The sequence below is a fragment of the Prunus avium genome, chromosome 1, assembly GCF_965620075.1.
Source record: "Prunus avium chromosome 1, drPruAviu1.hap1.1, whole genome shotgun sequence".
In the NCBI taxonomy this organism is placed as follows: domain Eukaryota; kingdom Viridiplantae; phylum Streptophyta; class Magnoliopsida; order Rosales; family Rosaceae; genus Prunus; species Prunus avium.
The window spans coordinates 16382734-16399331 of NC_142284.1; the positions used below are offsets into that span (position 1 = coordinate 16382734).

Genomic DNA, 16598 nt, shown 5'->3' on the forward strand with positions numbered 1-16598 from the left:
AATCACCATCATAAACTAATTCTCTCCTTTTCTACTTCTATATATATTCTCTACTTTATATTATTATTTTGGCAATGGTTTTGTGACTTGGATACACATATCCGTCTATGAACGTGCTCATAGTGGATCTTGAGTTTGTGTACAAGGGGTCGTATCTTGGAGTCTTGCAGACCGTCAGTACCTGCACGTAGGGAGGCTACAAAGGCTTTAGGACAACGTCTTTGACGTGCTTCACCGTACCAAACTCACCTTCTTATTTATTATTTATTTTCCTTTTACTTACCTATTATTTTGTTTTCTTCAATTTCATTATACCTTAAAAGCTGTCTTATTTATTTATTATAACATTATTTATAATATAATGTTTTGTGTTTGGCTTTACGAAAAAGGAAAACTATATTTTGTATATATTTTTTATAACAATAAGCACATGCATAGGCTAGCATGCGTGGGGGTCGAGGTTTCTAGTAAAATTATAACTTTAGTCCACATGACACAAATTTTTTAACAATATCCAACGGCAAGGACAAAATTGTTGTATGGAAGTTAACTTGAAAGGGTGATTCATGACAAAAATATATATATAATAAAAAGCAAAGGACTATATGATAGTTTCACACCTTAAGGACGGTTGTGATAAAGCCCAAAATAAATATGTACTCTGAAAATTAGAAAGCAATTGTTGTTCGGATCATGTTAATAAAATTATGAGGGATTCACTATTATGCCATATAGGGGCTCAAATTATAAATAAATAAATATATATAAAAAACCCTATATAAAATAGACTTTAGAAACACATCCAAAGTCATTTTACAATATAACAAAAAGGCTTCGAACTTCCTATAAATTACAAAATTGCCATCAATTTCTTAAAACAAATCCAACCCCAAAATCTCATAGAAAAACTCAAAACACTCAACATGCCATCAAAGTAATTTAGTAATCAAAATTAAATTTAATAGGGCCAATTGTCGTTTTTTGGATTTATTTATAGAAATTAAATAGTGTACGACTTATCTATATCACTAGTGCTAAGAATGAGTATATAACTAAATATCTATAAAAATATTTCTGAAAAGTGTTTCTAGGAAAATGCTAAAAATAGAATTGTTCATATATCTCGAAAATTTATTAACTCATGGCCAACCCCCAAATTCAGTTTTTTTTTTTTTTTTTTTTGGGCAATTGGTCGTTGTCTTCTCCATAATCTTAGTTTAAGATCAGGTCAGATTTTGTTAATCTAGAAAAACAGATGTGCACACCTCAACCTTCAACAGATATGCCAAAAATATAAAAGGTAAAGAAAGGTTTTCATAAAAAACATTTTGGATTTTCGTTCTTTGGTAACAAGACAATTTGGTTACAAAGATGCAGCTTATCACCATGGCTATTTTCTGCAGCATATATTACACATCAAATGTTACATTTTTCACTTTCTATAGTCGATATCGACTAAATTTGTTTCTCACCACTCCCTAGAATTGTATGGCACTGCTGTCAATGTGTATGGCATTTGGGATGAGCTGATATGCTTCATGTTCATCTTGGTTTAGGAATCTGTTGTATCTAAAGACTTCAGGCTCTCTAGGCTACTTATCTTATGAACCCCCCCGGCAAAATTCACAGATTTCTTATCAGAGGGGTAAGCTATAGAAATCAAGAGGTAGTTCTTTGCCTCATCCATTTTGTTGCCGACCACTTTTCCCCGGATAGCACCTCACATCCTCCATGTATGCTATTTGGATCTGATTGTCCATCAAGGCCCTGAAAGAAGCAAGCAAAAACAAAATCACATGCATAGAAGCCAGACCACTCTCTACTGCATTTAAAGCTATAGGATTCAAAATTGCATCAGTTCATCACCATAGAAGGCAAACCATCATTTGGTTTTCAATAATGCAACCAGTAATACAATTTTATATACCGAATTAAACTGGCATTTAACAATTCTTATAAATTATAATATTTTGATAATTTATATATTTGAATATCCCTTTTCATTTCCCTAATCAGTAAACAGCAGAAACCGGCATTTCAGAACAATTAAGAGGACTACTACTACCACCTGCATTACAATCACCGGATACTCGCCCGATTATACGAGCATATATTACACTCAGAGCAGAGCAAACAAGCAGCCCTAGCTCATTTTCTATAATTTTCTAAATTGTTGACAAGCATGAACCAGTACTTATTAGTATCACTAATCATGTCCTGTAATAACAAAATTTAAAGCATCCAGGTTCAGAAACAAATAAATAAATTATGGGCACTAAAAACTCTACAATTTTATGTGTGTGGTCTTATGATCCTATCTTTACAATTTCCTTTCATCTCCAACATGCCATATGAATTTGAGCGCATACCCTAATACACTTTTGTACATATGGCATGCATTGCGTGCCACCGATGGCAAGTTAAACCATGTGCCAAAACAAGGACATCCTCTAATATGATCAAGGGACTGAAGGCAGACCCAATTTTTGATAAAGAGCATAACAAATTAAGGAAACTACCATGCTCCAAAAGAGTACTGCATCTCCTTTAACCGGCTTTACAGACAAACCTCTTACAACTTTTCCACCACAGCTACATTCACCTGAACCAACCTGAAATCACACACAAGTTAAAACACAGATGAGCAGTGCAAAATTCAACACATAATATGTGCACAGGTAAGGGTGGAAAGAAAGACTGCGAAAGAAAAAGAGGATCCAAAGAGAACTAAAGATTGGGTTAATTATATATTTAAATGTCACGTGTAGAATAAAGTTGTTATGCGGGTTGTCAGTGATTTTTATGTACCTGACGTAACCAAAGAAAAAGATGATAATGTCAGGTACACTAAAATTATGTCTATATAATCTGGAATCAGGTACATAAAAATCAACGGTGATGTAATTTAAAAGAAGTATAACCCAAAGATTGTAGAAATAGGGGGTGGTCTTACTCCAAAATATCGTTGAAGCCAGGATTTCTTAAAATTTACTGAGTTAAAATACTTAAAATTTACTGTTCAAATCTATTTGCTTTGCATAGGTCCTATCTCTTTTAATAAAGACAGCTTTAATGCGACTTCAAGCACCCTCTTAGCAAATAATGACTATTTATATTTACTAGAACTCACTTATTAACCCTCTCAATGACTCTTTGACTACCAAAACACTCTAAATGACTCTTACTCCTCATTCAATGATCAAAACCCATTGCCCACGCATCATTAATATATGCATCAAATGGAAACCTACACATCAACAAAATGTCAGTTATACCTGTACGGCTGATGTGTGTTTTCATGTCTATGTGTTGAGTAGGTAAATATTTAAAATCAAATAAATTGTGGGATTCCTATAATTTAATCCCTTAAATTGGAGGACTCTTACCACTTAAAATTTCATAAGTTACTGAATTTAAGAAAATTTGATGTTGAAGCGTAATAATGGAATGAAACAATAACAAAAATGTACCTATTGAAACCACCTGGTCACCAACTTATTTAAGAAAAATGGGTGACTTGGTTGTGGATCCAATTTCACTAAAGGAAACACCTCAGTTCCGCCACTGCACCCATCCCCTCCCCTACCCCATATTCCACTCCAAAACCATGTCCGCTATCACTAGTTCTGGAAGCGTGAAACCATTAGGTAGCAAGTAAATTAGCCTCGTTTTTTTCTTATTTTCATCTATCCAAGTAAAAGAAGTGTTGTTTTTAGCATTGAAACCTACATATATGATACATCAAGAACAACCACATAAAAAAGAGCATCAAATCATAAAGACAAATTACCATAGGGAAATATGTTTCTCCACCCTCAACATTATCACTTAGATACATTAGAATTGTTGCTACTCGCTGACCACCGCGTTTCAAGTTAAACTGTTAACAAAAACCCGAAGTAATATTTAGATTCTTAATGCTAACACAAAAGGATTTAAGCATGACTGCAACTAAGGCATACTAATGCTTGAAAATCTAGGGTAAAGAAACTTACAGTGTCAGAGAAGTAGTCATGATGAGGTTTGTAAAACTGATTCTTTTCGTACCTGTGCTGCTGCAGATGTTAGTCTTGATACTGAACTATATCACTCTACATGTTCATGAAATTTACCATACTCTTAAATAAATAAAATCTTGACCTTAAAACTTGAATGAGTTCGCCATTTTCTACTGGTACTTGAGAATAGACAGAAATACGCTTTTCAATTGCCTAATAAGGAAGAGAAAATAAGGACAGTTAGATGGAATTCTGTTTGCTGTTTTACCACAAAAAAAGATTGTATCTTCTGAATCGGTATAAATATGAAGCCGAATGTAAAATGGATGAGAATTGAACTCAAAACAAAAACTAACCTGTATCCTCGGGTGCTTTTTCTCTTCATGACTCAAGAACATACCAGAGCTTGTACGAACACTGCTTTTTATTCCCTGAAAGGAATTATACATAATATGATCAATAATGCACTTAACTGGAAAAGAAGAATAATATTTCTTGTACTCAATTACAATTTGATGAGACCCATGTGGGACATTGAGTACTTCTCAAAATAATTTGGTATACTAAAGATACCAAATTCATAAGAATAATTAGGTCACTCTGCTAGTGCTATCTTGTTGACCAAAAGTAAGGACTTGTATAATCAGGTTCTCATCCAACTAACAAATTTTATTAAATAATGAGGGAAGATTTTACTGGGGCCAAATATCTTATTTGGAAGGCCAAAGTACCTCCTAAGGTACTGGTGTTAGCTTCGGTTATTGCTCATGGGAAGGTGAGTACTTGTTATATGGTTCAGAGGAGAAGATCTTACTGGTGTCTCACACCTCACTGGTGCGAGATGTGTAAAAATTCTTCCGAGAGTTCAAATCACTTGGGTGTTCTTAGTATAATCACTTACCAAAATTTTGCATGGAAAGGGATGGAGGTGGTAGATTCCCACCAAAAATAAGGTTTGGGTGTCACATTGCCAAATTTTTTTTTCAAAGTAACAATATCAAAGCATTTTCTCAATGCATTGCATAAAATGTGCTAAGATCCATCAAAGAGTTGACTGATACTTGAAGCGTAAGATAATAAGTAGGGTATCATACGTACCTTTCCTGTTTTGGTGTCCACCACAGTGGAGACTTGAAGGCGAGGGGAGGCAATAGCTCTAAGATAGTCACATTCCTGCAATGACCATAAATATATCCTGTAACTTCTTTTTCAGATTGGAACAGTTCAAGAATAATGCAAGAGCTTTCATAAATCCACCTGCAGAATCAATTTGACATGTGCTTGCAAACATATTGACCACTCAGCATTTGAAAGCTTAAGATTAGTAAGCAAATGTGCAAACTTCTATCAGAAGTAGGGCATGGCAACTTTGTATTTCGAGGTCAGAAATGATCCATTGCCTACTGATTTTGAATTTGAGTGGAAAGGGGAGGGAGATAAATGGAGCAAGATAGAAGATAGATAAGCCCAAATTAAACATCATAATCATTTAAGATTTATTGCTGCAATCTAGAAGCTTCCCCGACATCTCTGCTGGGCCACTACACTTCTGGTACTATGAACTCAGTTTTCCACTAGACTCTTGCTAATTTTTCTGGCTCACCAAAATCATTATAGATCTCTTCTAGAAACATACCAGCACTTGATTGGATTGCATCAACTGAACTTACGTTTTTCGTTTATTTGAATAAGCTGAAACATATTTACTCACCCCTCTAGTTCACTAGGAAAAGAAAAATAGCAGCTAAAAGGAAAGAAAGCATTTTAAAAATCCAGTAGACCAACTTGGCCCAAAGAGTGACACTCTGCCAAGGATGAAAATATCGGCTGATATCCCGATATATCCCTTTTTTAGGTGTTGATACACATACAGGGGGGTAAGCCTATTTCTTCCCCCTTATCGGCGATATATCCTCGATAACCCCTGATATCCTCGATATTTACCGATATTTCCCGATACCAGACAAATAACCCAGAAATTTGTCTTCAGTTTTGAAAGTAATCATAGATCCCAGCCACTGAATCATTGTCAAAAACCAAGCTCTAATACTTAGTAGCTTCTCCTTTCTTCTCTTCTCAGTCATTTCGACTATCTTTGGCTCATTCTCTCCTCTCTCTGGTTGCTCGGTTTCTTGTGTGTTTGATTTTATTTTTCACCTAATCTTCTATCTCTCATTTCCTTTATCATTAAGTCGCACTCTTGTAATATAATGTTGGGTTATGTATATGGGTTGGGTTGGGTTATGTTTGAATAATGTTGCATTTGTTGTGTTAAGTCTAATTGTATTTATTTTCAAGATTTTTGTCGCGCATTATATACACGTACATTTCATCATATGCATATCTTATACTTAGTACATTTTGAATTTTATTTGTTCAATACATTCATTGATAATGTGCTTAATATCTATGAAAGTTTCACTTCAAAATTCCGTGTTTTTAAGCCAATATCTGTCTTTTTTGTCGATTTTCCCAGATACCTAAAACGACATTGATATATCCCTGGAAATATTCGTAAATTGAAGGCCCGAGAATATTTTCATCCTTGCAGTAAATTTTAAGTTAGTGAAAACGACCTGTTTCTCATTTCTCATTATAAATCCCTAGTAAGCTTAATTTACAATTTCATGCTGAATATTTTATTTTGAGAGATTAATTTAATTTCTTCAATCCCTTTTGCTATTAAATTATTAGAGTAACCACTAAAGTCAAGCATGCTGTAAAAGTATCCTACATCAAATGTCATTCACAAGTGTAAAGGCTAACCCACTAATCTATCACGAATTCACAAGTCATACTTCCACATAAGCAGGTTGTTCTGAATACATTCAGACGGACATAGATGTTAAATAATTTATTTTGAATTGCATGCTTCAATTTTCCAATATACCAACCACTTTTCAGCTTGGCAAGTTCAGTACGTGACAGTATTTGGGATTAATTTTTTGGCATTTTATATTATCAGTAGTATCATATTTTAAACAGAAAATTAGTTCAAGCTCGTAAAGAATATTGAAGAGTTAAGCAAAAACAAGCCAACAAGAAGAGGGTGATGCTATTATATGACATAAACATACCTCCATGCTCAAGAAGTTATGAAGTACAATTATTCGAGGGGACCAGCTAATTACTTCAGGTTGGACCTACATTGACAGGATAAAGAAAGAAAAATCAAATTCAACTTAAGCACTGAACAACCATAAAAACATCTCCATCGTCACTTTTCTCAACCAAAAGGGATGTAAAGATATAAGCTGGTGTTCTAAAAGTGGAAATAGGTAATTCTTGTGGGAAAGCATAGAAAGGGCAAATTATGAGTTTAAAAATTACAAAGAGATAAATTAGAACATCTTAATGTTTGTATGCAGAGAGAGAGAGAGAGAGAGAGTCACGGTTTTCTGGAAGTCACATCCAATAATAAAATAAAAGCCCTTTCTATACTTTCTACCAAACTCACCCAGTTGTAGCCTCGAGCAGAAACATTAAAAAGAAAAAGTACCAAGCATAAGAACACAGAATAACCACAAGCCCCGCATTGATCTTTTAACAGAATCACTGTATGGTTTTTTTAAGAAATAAAATTTCTCCTTTTCAAAAAATAAAATAAAATCTTTTAACGGAACCACATAGGCTAATATACAGTCTGGAGTATATATATTCTTTGTGTTGTGCTATATCAAGGGAGCTTATGTATTTTATCTTCTCTGTTACTAGAATAAGATGACTTGTGTGTAGGTTCTTTTCTTATTTTGTTTCTTTGTTATTGGAAACTAAAGAGATATTACGATCATACTTCAAAACATCCCAGAAATTTAAATCATCATGGATTTCAGGTCTCTAATTAATAATTTTTCATTCTCTAGAAAAACATCCAATTTTCATTGTCCTTTATGTCAAATGGTGCACAATACTTTTTCCAACAGGCATGGGATTATCTTAAAGACTTGAAACGAAAAAGAAAGCTAAATATGCAAGCATACATATCCAAGCCGTAAAATTTTTGCTTCTTTGTCATTGTTCCAATGAGAACCTGAGAATTCAAAACAGAAGAAAAGCAAATTAGATAAGGGAAAATGTTTGCAACACCATAATGATCCTTTCTCAAGCTTCTTCTAATCTGAGGAACAACTGGAATACTAGAAACTCAGAGACATTTAAAAACGGTTATATTCATTACTTGTAAATCACTGTGTTCTATTGTGCATGCGATAACTCTAATTAAAACATCAAGAACAGAAAAGAAGACATCATGCATAAATATAATTAATGGAAAACCTACCATATAAACAATTTGTCAAAACAGTGTCAAATACTAACTCCTGAATTCAAGCTTCAAGCTCCTCTTCATACATGCATACGCAAAACTTTGTGTTGAAGGGCACAAGAAGAAAAGTATATTCATTATGAACAAGTGTTTTAAAACACTGATCCAACCCAAGGGAAATGTCTTTCCATGGACTTCAGTTTCATCCTCTCCCAATCAGAATCTTCACATTTTGAAGAAGGTGGAAGTTCCAATTGGGATACCTTTTTTCTTTTCAATTTTAAGAGTTCTAATTCGAGTACTTTAAGTGCTTCACTGTGCACACCATGTCTTTTCGGTCACAGGGAACCTTCTTTTTAATTTGTTTTCATGTTTTAGGAAAGCCTTGGACTTGGACTGTAATTGTATAGGACACCTTGGTCTTCTGATCTCTTTGGAACTTAACCTTCGGTTTTTGTTCTGATATCTCTTCCTTATTTTGTGAATAAAATTGACGTACTACAGAAAAAAAACAAAAAGAAAAGAACCTCAGTTACACTCGTTATTTTTTAATTGCCCAATGTCTTTCTGGTTTTCATTTTTAGTTTTACTAATAAAATTCAAAACCTAAGAATGAATTCTCATTAAAAAACTAAAAAAATCCCCTTAGCCTCCCCGTGTCCTTGTTACAGAGCCTAACAACCCTAATATCAATCCCATAAACTCCATGATATTGTGTCATTAGGTTTTTGACTTGGCATTATAAAGTTGTGTCTACAGAAAAAAAGATAACTGCAATAAATCAAAGTCAAACATTTCTAAGACAATGTAAATATCAAGTCCTTACCTACGTCCATTTTTCTTTTTTTTCTTTTTTCTTTTTATAACTAAACAGCTTTATTTAGAAAGGTCAGGGGTGCATTGTCCAAGTATACAAGATCTCAAAACTGTAAAGAAAGAAGAATATACAGTGAAGAAAAAGAAATCCATAAGAAATTCAAGAGGTTATATTCAACCACACAGAGTTATCTCAACAACCTTTCCTTTGGTGCTGAATGCCATATCGTGAATACCCTACTTAAATGCAGCCGAATCATAATATAAATTATGAAAATAATAGATTGACTAAAATTATTATTTTCTAATTCAAAACTCAAATAAGGAACAAATGTGGTGGTATATCCATCTACCAAACAAAACTTGATAAGAACCATACCAACCTCCAGGCAACTCGAGATAGCCGTCATTTAGACTTCTACGCACTCTTCTAGGAGATGGAAACTCGGAGCCTAAAAAGGACCAATTTTAAAAAAGATAAATCATGTGATAGAATAACAACAAAATAAGCATGATATAAAATCATCAAACAAAATAACAATAAAAAGAAATATGATATCACTTTACAAGAATAAAGCATTACAAAGAAAATGTCTTAGACTCAATGATTCAATCAACAATAAAAAGTCCTAAAAAAATGGAAGATTGTACAGTTTACTCAACTAAATGTAACAGCTCAATTTCTGTCAAAATAGACCAAACAAAGAAGGAAAAACCCCACAGAATATTCAATCAATGAAGAAAATTATACTTCCAAAGATATGTAGCATAGCGAAGGTGGAAAGCCAGAAGAACATTCAAATTAGTAGAATTAAAAGAAGATCCAAATCAGATCTTTTTTTAAAATACATAAACCCCACAGAATTTTCTTCAGACATTATTCATTTCCCTCAATCAAGGTTCAACGCCATGTTACACACGAACCAGGTTTTATACTCTTGCAGGCTCTCATATGATAGCTTCTATGACTCTTGAATCTTAATCGCCAATTATTTTCAACTATTGCTGGTTGAATAAGATAACATAATTTCACTCAAAAGCATGCAGTGGATATATCTCTAAATGATTTATTTTGATGCCAAGGAATACCAAAAAATTTGTACAAACTTGAATCTTAATTATCCTGAATCTCCTTTAATTGTATTATTTTTTATGAAACTCTATCCAAAATTAAATGGCTTAACTGTGTTAAGAGTTGCATCACTAGTCCACAATCCAATGGACCAGCTCTTAAAAATGCCTGCCCCAGTTTGAAAATTCTGTTTTACAAAGAAAAATGATATAAATAGATGAAAAGGATGGCCATTGTTCTGCCAAAAAGACTGTTTCAATCTGACTAAAAAGTCTGATCCATGTTAAGGTTTGCAAAGAGGAAAAAGAGAACCAGAAAAATCTAACATATATGAGTAAGAACTTCACCATATGCATCTGTCTAGAGCTCTTCTACTTAGTATAGAAAGAAAGATATGTCAAAAAAAGTCTAACAAAGTCCCAACCATGAGCTGAACGTGCAAGTATGAGGGGAATTACAAGATAATATATTTGTGAATGAAATTTAATCAATTGCAAGATACCATATGACTCTTCCAATCTTCGTATAAATGCCAATTGAAACAAAGCACCTGCGATTCAAAAAAACATTCAGAATATGCTCACTTAATGAAAATAAAGTAATTTAAAATCATTCAAACATAATGTCAAACTAACAGCTTGTTAGAAACCACCAACCATTAACATGGAAAAAAGAGGAGGATAGCTAAAATAGTCATACATTCATACCCAAGAACAAAGAATTCTTTCTTTGCATGTAATATTTGAGGGTAAAGCGTACGCAGTAATAGTAGTGGGGTTTGTTTAGGATAATAGATAATAATCCTCTCTTAAGGTCTCCAGGTTGATCCAGGAGTCTCTAGAGGTTTTCAAAAGAGGCAAGGAAGACAGTTGATATTGGAATGGCTGGAAATTCCCCAGACGGCAGCCCCATGCCTACACCTTCTCCGTGCTCTGTGTGATCCGTAGTACTAGGGTAGGGTGTAGTGCCATTGGCCCACATGTCTCTCTGTTATTTCAAATTCCTGTTTAAAAGGAGGATATCACAGGTTTCATTTTTTAAGTTCTTCCAGTTCTTTCATCATGTTGATCCCTCCAGTCCAACCACAGGGGTTTCTAAAGGTAGCACATCTTGGGATACACATATATCTGCAAAGATTTTAGCTGTGAGCTTACAACGCTGTGCATAACTTCAATGTTTCTAATTTTTCCTTTACCATACTTACCAATGCATCACATCTCAACAAACTTCGGAGCTAGAGTAATTCGACAAATCTCGACCAGAGATATACAATTTTTCACTCCAAAATACTGCACTGAAAGTGCTGTCTATAAAAAATTTAATTATTCCTGACAAGAGCCCTTATGATATGCCCTAAGAATCCAAGTCCAATGAACCTATTAGTGGTGTTGGTCATTCCTAAAGTTATGAATCTGCATTACATAAGTTTGATTCCGAACCTAATATCCAATACAAAATCAAATCCAGATAGGAGCTTTCTGTTTGGTTTTCGAGAAACCAAAGGAAAATCAAGGATAAAAAGAACATTGGACCAAGATTCAAACTTCCTCTTCGACTCCTACAGCTTTCTGGTTAAATAGAAACGAGATATAATCGTAGAATCAACATATACACAAATCAATATAATGTACATGTATGTATATGATCAAGATAATAGAAATTTCTTTGATGATTGGTTTTACCTATAATCATTCCGACTGTGACAAACGTTAGCAGTCCGAATACAATCTTCATCGCAGCAGCCATGGCGTCAGTTAGAGAGAGAGAGAGAGAGCGAGAGGGAGCGTGCGTCTGTGTGGCAGCAAAAATGGGGAAATCTAGGAACGAATTACTCTCTGAAGACCATTGCGTGCTTCGGTTGAACGCTTTGTATTCTACACTACGCCGGGATTATCCAGCATTTGTCAAATGGTTTTAGTCAAAGTTTTTTCTATTGGTCAAGTTTTTCTTGTTTCTTTCAAGAGTCAACCAAAATAATTTTGGCCAAAAAAAAAACCAATATAATATTTTTTTTAATTGACCAAAACAATTACTACATCCCCGCCTCCCCTACACACGCAGAGACTATGGCACTTCAATTTGGGGTGAAGTTTGCTCAGGATGCTAGCTTTTCATCAATACTGGTTGAGTCTGATTCACAAGCAGTGGTAAAATGACTTAAAGAATGGTGAGGAAGAGTCTTGGGCATCTCATTGATGATATTAAGAGGAGTCTGCAACAATTTGATGATGTTATTGTTTCTTTCAGTCCAAAGGGGTGCAATCAAGTAGCTCATCTTCTAGCAAGGCGCATTATCTATTGAAACTTGGATTGAAGAGGTTCCCCTCTTGGAGCCAATTGTATAAGATGATACTATTGTATCCTCTTAATTGTTATCAATGAATTCCTCTTTTGCAAAAAAACAATACTACATTGTAATTACATTTCCATCCAAAACTTTCTATTACATGGTTGGGGGCATTGGATGAGGGAGTACGACCATATGATATAATTTGTACATGCATTATAATATAAGTGAATATTTATTTATATTATTTTAAAATGAGAAATATTAATCATGCTGTCCACCAATATTATAACATGTGCACAAATTATATCACGTGACCTACCTCAATACCATACTATAATTTCTCACGATTGAGAAAAGATATTAGGATATAATCTAAAATCTTCTTCTTCTTTTTTAATGCACAATTGTAAAAGCTAGTTGGTAAATCCCTTCTCATTAAAGTATTTACTTTTGAAACTCAAATGAGATTTACGAATTCACGAAATGACTTTGAAATGATTTTAAAAGAAATTAATCCTAGAACTCTAGCCGCGCTTTCCCCCCTGTAAGTCTCAAAGAAAAACTCTATAGAGGGGGAGGAGTAAGAAGCGCCACTGCCCCTCTTCCTCCTCCTCCTTTCTTGTCTTTTTCTTCTGACCCATGCTCAAATTGAAATTCCTCATCACCTCTTTTGGTCAAATCATTCTCCCAAAATCTGCTCTCTAACACTACTCATGTTCTGCAAATTTCGTTATACATCATTTTTTACGGAGTTTGCTGCAAATCACCCAATTGTTATTTGGCACAATTGTTGTTTTGGTTTATACATTCACACTTATGTGGAGGTAAATCATTGGAAACCATGTTTTCCCTAGATATGCTACGAATTTTGTTCTTGCTTCAAGACTTTTTGTGGTGGTAGGTTTGGTCGCGATGACACTTCTTCAGGTGGTGGTAGTGGTGGGGCTCATTTAGGCTCCAAAGTTGCTTTAGGGTTTCGACTATGTTGGGTTTGTGGGCTTTGTTTGAAATTATGCTTAATTGTAGTAATGTGAGCTAGTAGTTTTAGTACGGCTTTTGTCTACTTTAGTTTTGTTTTTAGCATGTTAGTTTGTTGCCCTCTTGGGATTGATGCTTTAGGGGGGTGTATTCAATTGGGATTTTAAAAGACTATTTTGGGATGAATAAGTCTTGTGGTATTCAATTAAGACTTTTAAATAATCTAAACAAGTCTTGTGGTATTCCATTAAGACTATTAGGATTTTTAAATGAGGGTGTCGAAATCTAGTGGTATTCAATCAAGACTTTAAACAAGTAACAAAAAGTTTTATGGTATTCAAAAACTTGCTAATTTCGACGGATTGTTTTAAATGTGAGATTGTGTGAGATTTTTTAATGGGAGGTATAAATACCAAGCCCTATCTCAAATCCCACCCTAACCCATCGGATTTTTCATGTGGGATTTTTTTTTTCTCTCTCTCTCTACCTGCTGAAGAAGATGAACAACAAAGCATGTAGTAAGCCCAAGCCGAGCTTTTCCTAGACACTCACCAACTTCAGATAAAACAACAACGGGGAATAGCTTTTCTCAGCCAATTTCTCAGCCTTTCTCAGTGGTTTTGAAATTGGTTTTCGTGCACTGAACGTCCCTGCCTTGTTCCCAGTAGGTCCAAGCACTGGCCTTGACTCTGAATCAGCCACATTGATAGACCTTACTCTTGGAGCTCCTGACATTAGTATCACTCCTTTGGCTGAACACCAAATTCTCCAAGGATCTCAGCCTTTTTCCCCACTCAGAATCAAAAGAAAAATAAAATACACACTTCGAATTCAACTAAAATACACATTAGTATCATCCCAGATTCTTCTTTTACTTTCAAAAGCTCAAACAACCAGAAAGACCCCCAGAGATGCAACAGCATATGGATTTGACACTTCCACTATGCACATTCATTGACCTTGCTCTTCAAGTTCCCAAAACAGATCTCAACTTTTCAACCACACGAGCCCCTCAAAGTTATACTCCTACCAACCATTGGGTTCATTCACATTCAAAATTCACCAAGCCAATACTCAACCCCTTCGAAACACCACCTTGCAGAAACCACTAAAACCCCCATTTTCCCAATGCCCAGACTCCAACTTGCCCAAAACCCCTAAGAAAGTCAAGACCCACCCAGAATTCCACAGAAAATAAGTGAAAGAAAAATAACAACGGGGAATTGTTAAACTCCTTGGCGCCAAGCCAAAGCACATGTTTCCCCGCCAAGAAACCCAAAAAACCCAATATTCAAACAAAAATCAGAAACAGAAAAGAGCAAGCAGACATTTGACCCAAAAATCTGGCATGGTAGGTGTTTGTGATTATGTCCCAATGACCCAGGGTCTATGTATTTTGAATAGTGCTTCCTTTTTGGTTGTGTTCGATCATGAATCATGAAAAGAGAGCAAATGTATTTTTGAAATGAAAAACAGAAAACACAATAACTAGGAAAAGGGTGATGATAAATTAAAAAAAATATGAATAACGAATGGTTTCTTGATATACAACTTGGCTAGATGGCTTGCAGTGGTTAGTAAGTCGTCCTATAAGTCAAATATGAACAGTGCTTCCTTTTTAGATGTCATGTTGATGTCTTTAAATATACTGTCGAAGTTTATCTAATAAAGTTTTTCTTTGATTAAAAAATCATTTTAAAAGAAATGAGATGACTTTAAAATGAAATTTTGGACCAAACTTTCTACATATATAATGAAATTTTAAGAAATAACGATACACCATCACCGCCACTGTTATTGTCATCATGTCATTGTTAGCACGATCATCATTGAGATTTTGATTAAACATGTTTATTCTTTGCACTCCATCATTATGGGAACATGGATTTTCAGAACCATTCAGAGATGCCATGTGGATATTGGAATATTCCTAAAGTCAAATAATTGTGTCAATTAAATTCCCATTTAATTGGCCAATTATCAAGATTCAATGTAGGGGTATCTCCATAAATCAAGGATTCGATTTCCATTAAATCTTCTTGATTTACCCAATCTCCTTATTTATGGAAAAGAATAATTCCCTGAAGAAAAAAAAAGAATTATTCTCCCATAAATCATACCAACGATGACACAAGATCAAAAGGCTATATAAAGATAACATCATATCACATGGAGCTAACTTCTTCTAAACCCCAAAAAAAAACCCTAGGCTACACGCCACTCTCTCTCTCACTTCGGTTTTCAAGCCGCCTACTCTCTTTTCAAAGAGAAAAACACTCATTTCCCTTCAAAAATATTTGTATCTCCTTTAGACCATATTCTGACTTAGGCATCGGAGGGCTCTTGACCAACACCACATCGGTTTTCTCCAATTGACCTTATTTGTTTTGCAGGATGCTTGGAGGAATTCATTCAAGAGACGTAAGGATCTTCTCTGAATATTCCTCCGGAGAACATTTGCACAAACAAAGTGGTGCTTTCATTGAGAGATTCGAGTTATACTCAAAGTGAGGCTCTCGAATCCAAATCAAGGGAAATCTGTTTCCTATCCATTAACCGGTTTCATCTGAAACCTTCAAATCTCCATGGTAGGAGGTGTTATCACGAGGAGCAAGGCTGCCACGACCAACAACTCCACTACGAGTTCGAGTCATCCACGTGGTGCGAAGCCGAGCCATCCGCATGGTACGGGTTTGAGCCACCATCTTCACGGCCTTACCGCCGAAACTGCCAATCCACATCGCTGCCCCACGACCAAAACTACTGGTCCACCTCATCGTCCCAAGACCGGCTCCGAGAATCCATCTCGTACGGCCAAGGCCACAATTCTTTCCCGCGCCAGTTCCGTCTTTCACGACGCCGTCACTTTCAGTGACTATACTATCTATAACGGTCTCGTGGCCCTTGGCGACGTTGTTGCCAACGACAGGACTACAACAACCCACGATGCATCCACTTTCCTCGGCTATCCCGGTGTTATCATCTTGGTCAAGCCGATCCTAAGGCAGGTGAGGCCACACCTTCCTATGCCTCCACGTACCACAACAATGGTACCCGTTCATGCTTCCATCGAGGCCCTAGCTCACAAGCATCTCGATGTTGCCCCAATCTCTCCCACTGATCCAAAGAATCACGTAGATCTCAATTACAAGTTGACGCGTTAACTAAAACATTTGAGGA

The 16598-nt window shown here is 35.3% G+C and overlaps 1 protein-coding gene across 1 annotated transcript; it reads right to left on the reverse strand.

Moving 5' to 3' along the window:
- Window positions 1–1311: 1311 nt before the first annotated feature.
- LOC110760489 (prolyl 4-hydroxylase 1) lies at window positions 1312–12058 on the reverse strand. Its single transcript, XM_021962751.2, has 12 exons — window positions 11833–12058; window positions 10653–10700; window positions 9462–9530; window positions 7979–8028; window positions 7076–7141; window positions 5097–5171; window positions 4355–4429; window positions 4141–4211; window positions 3996–4047; window positions 3791–3880; window positions 2520–2612; window positions 1312–1767 (listed from the first exon to the last, which is right to left on the reverse strand). Exons 1-12 carry the CDS (start codon window positions 11894–11896, stop codon window positions 1660–1662), a joined length of 861 nt encoding a protein of 286 aa, XP_021818443.2. The 5' UTR covers window positions 11897–12058; the 3' UTR covers window positions 1312–1659.
- Window positions 12059–16598: the final 4540 nt, after the last annotated feature.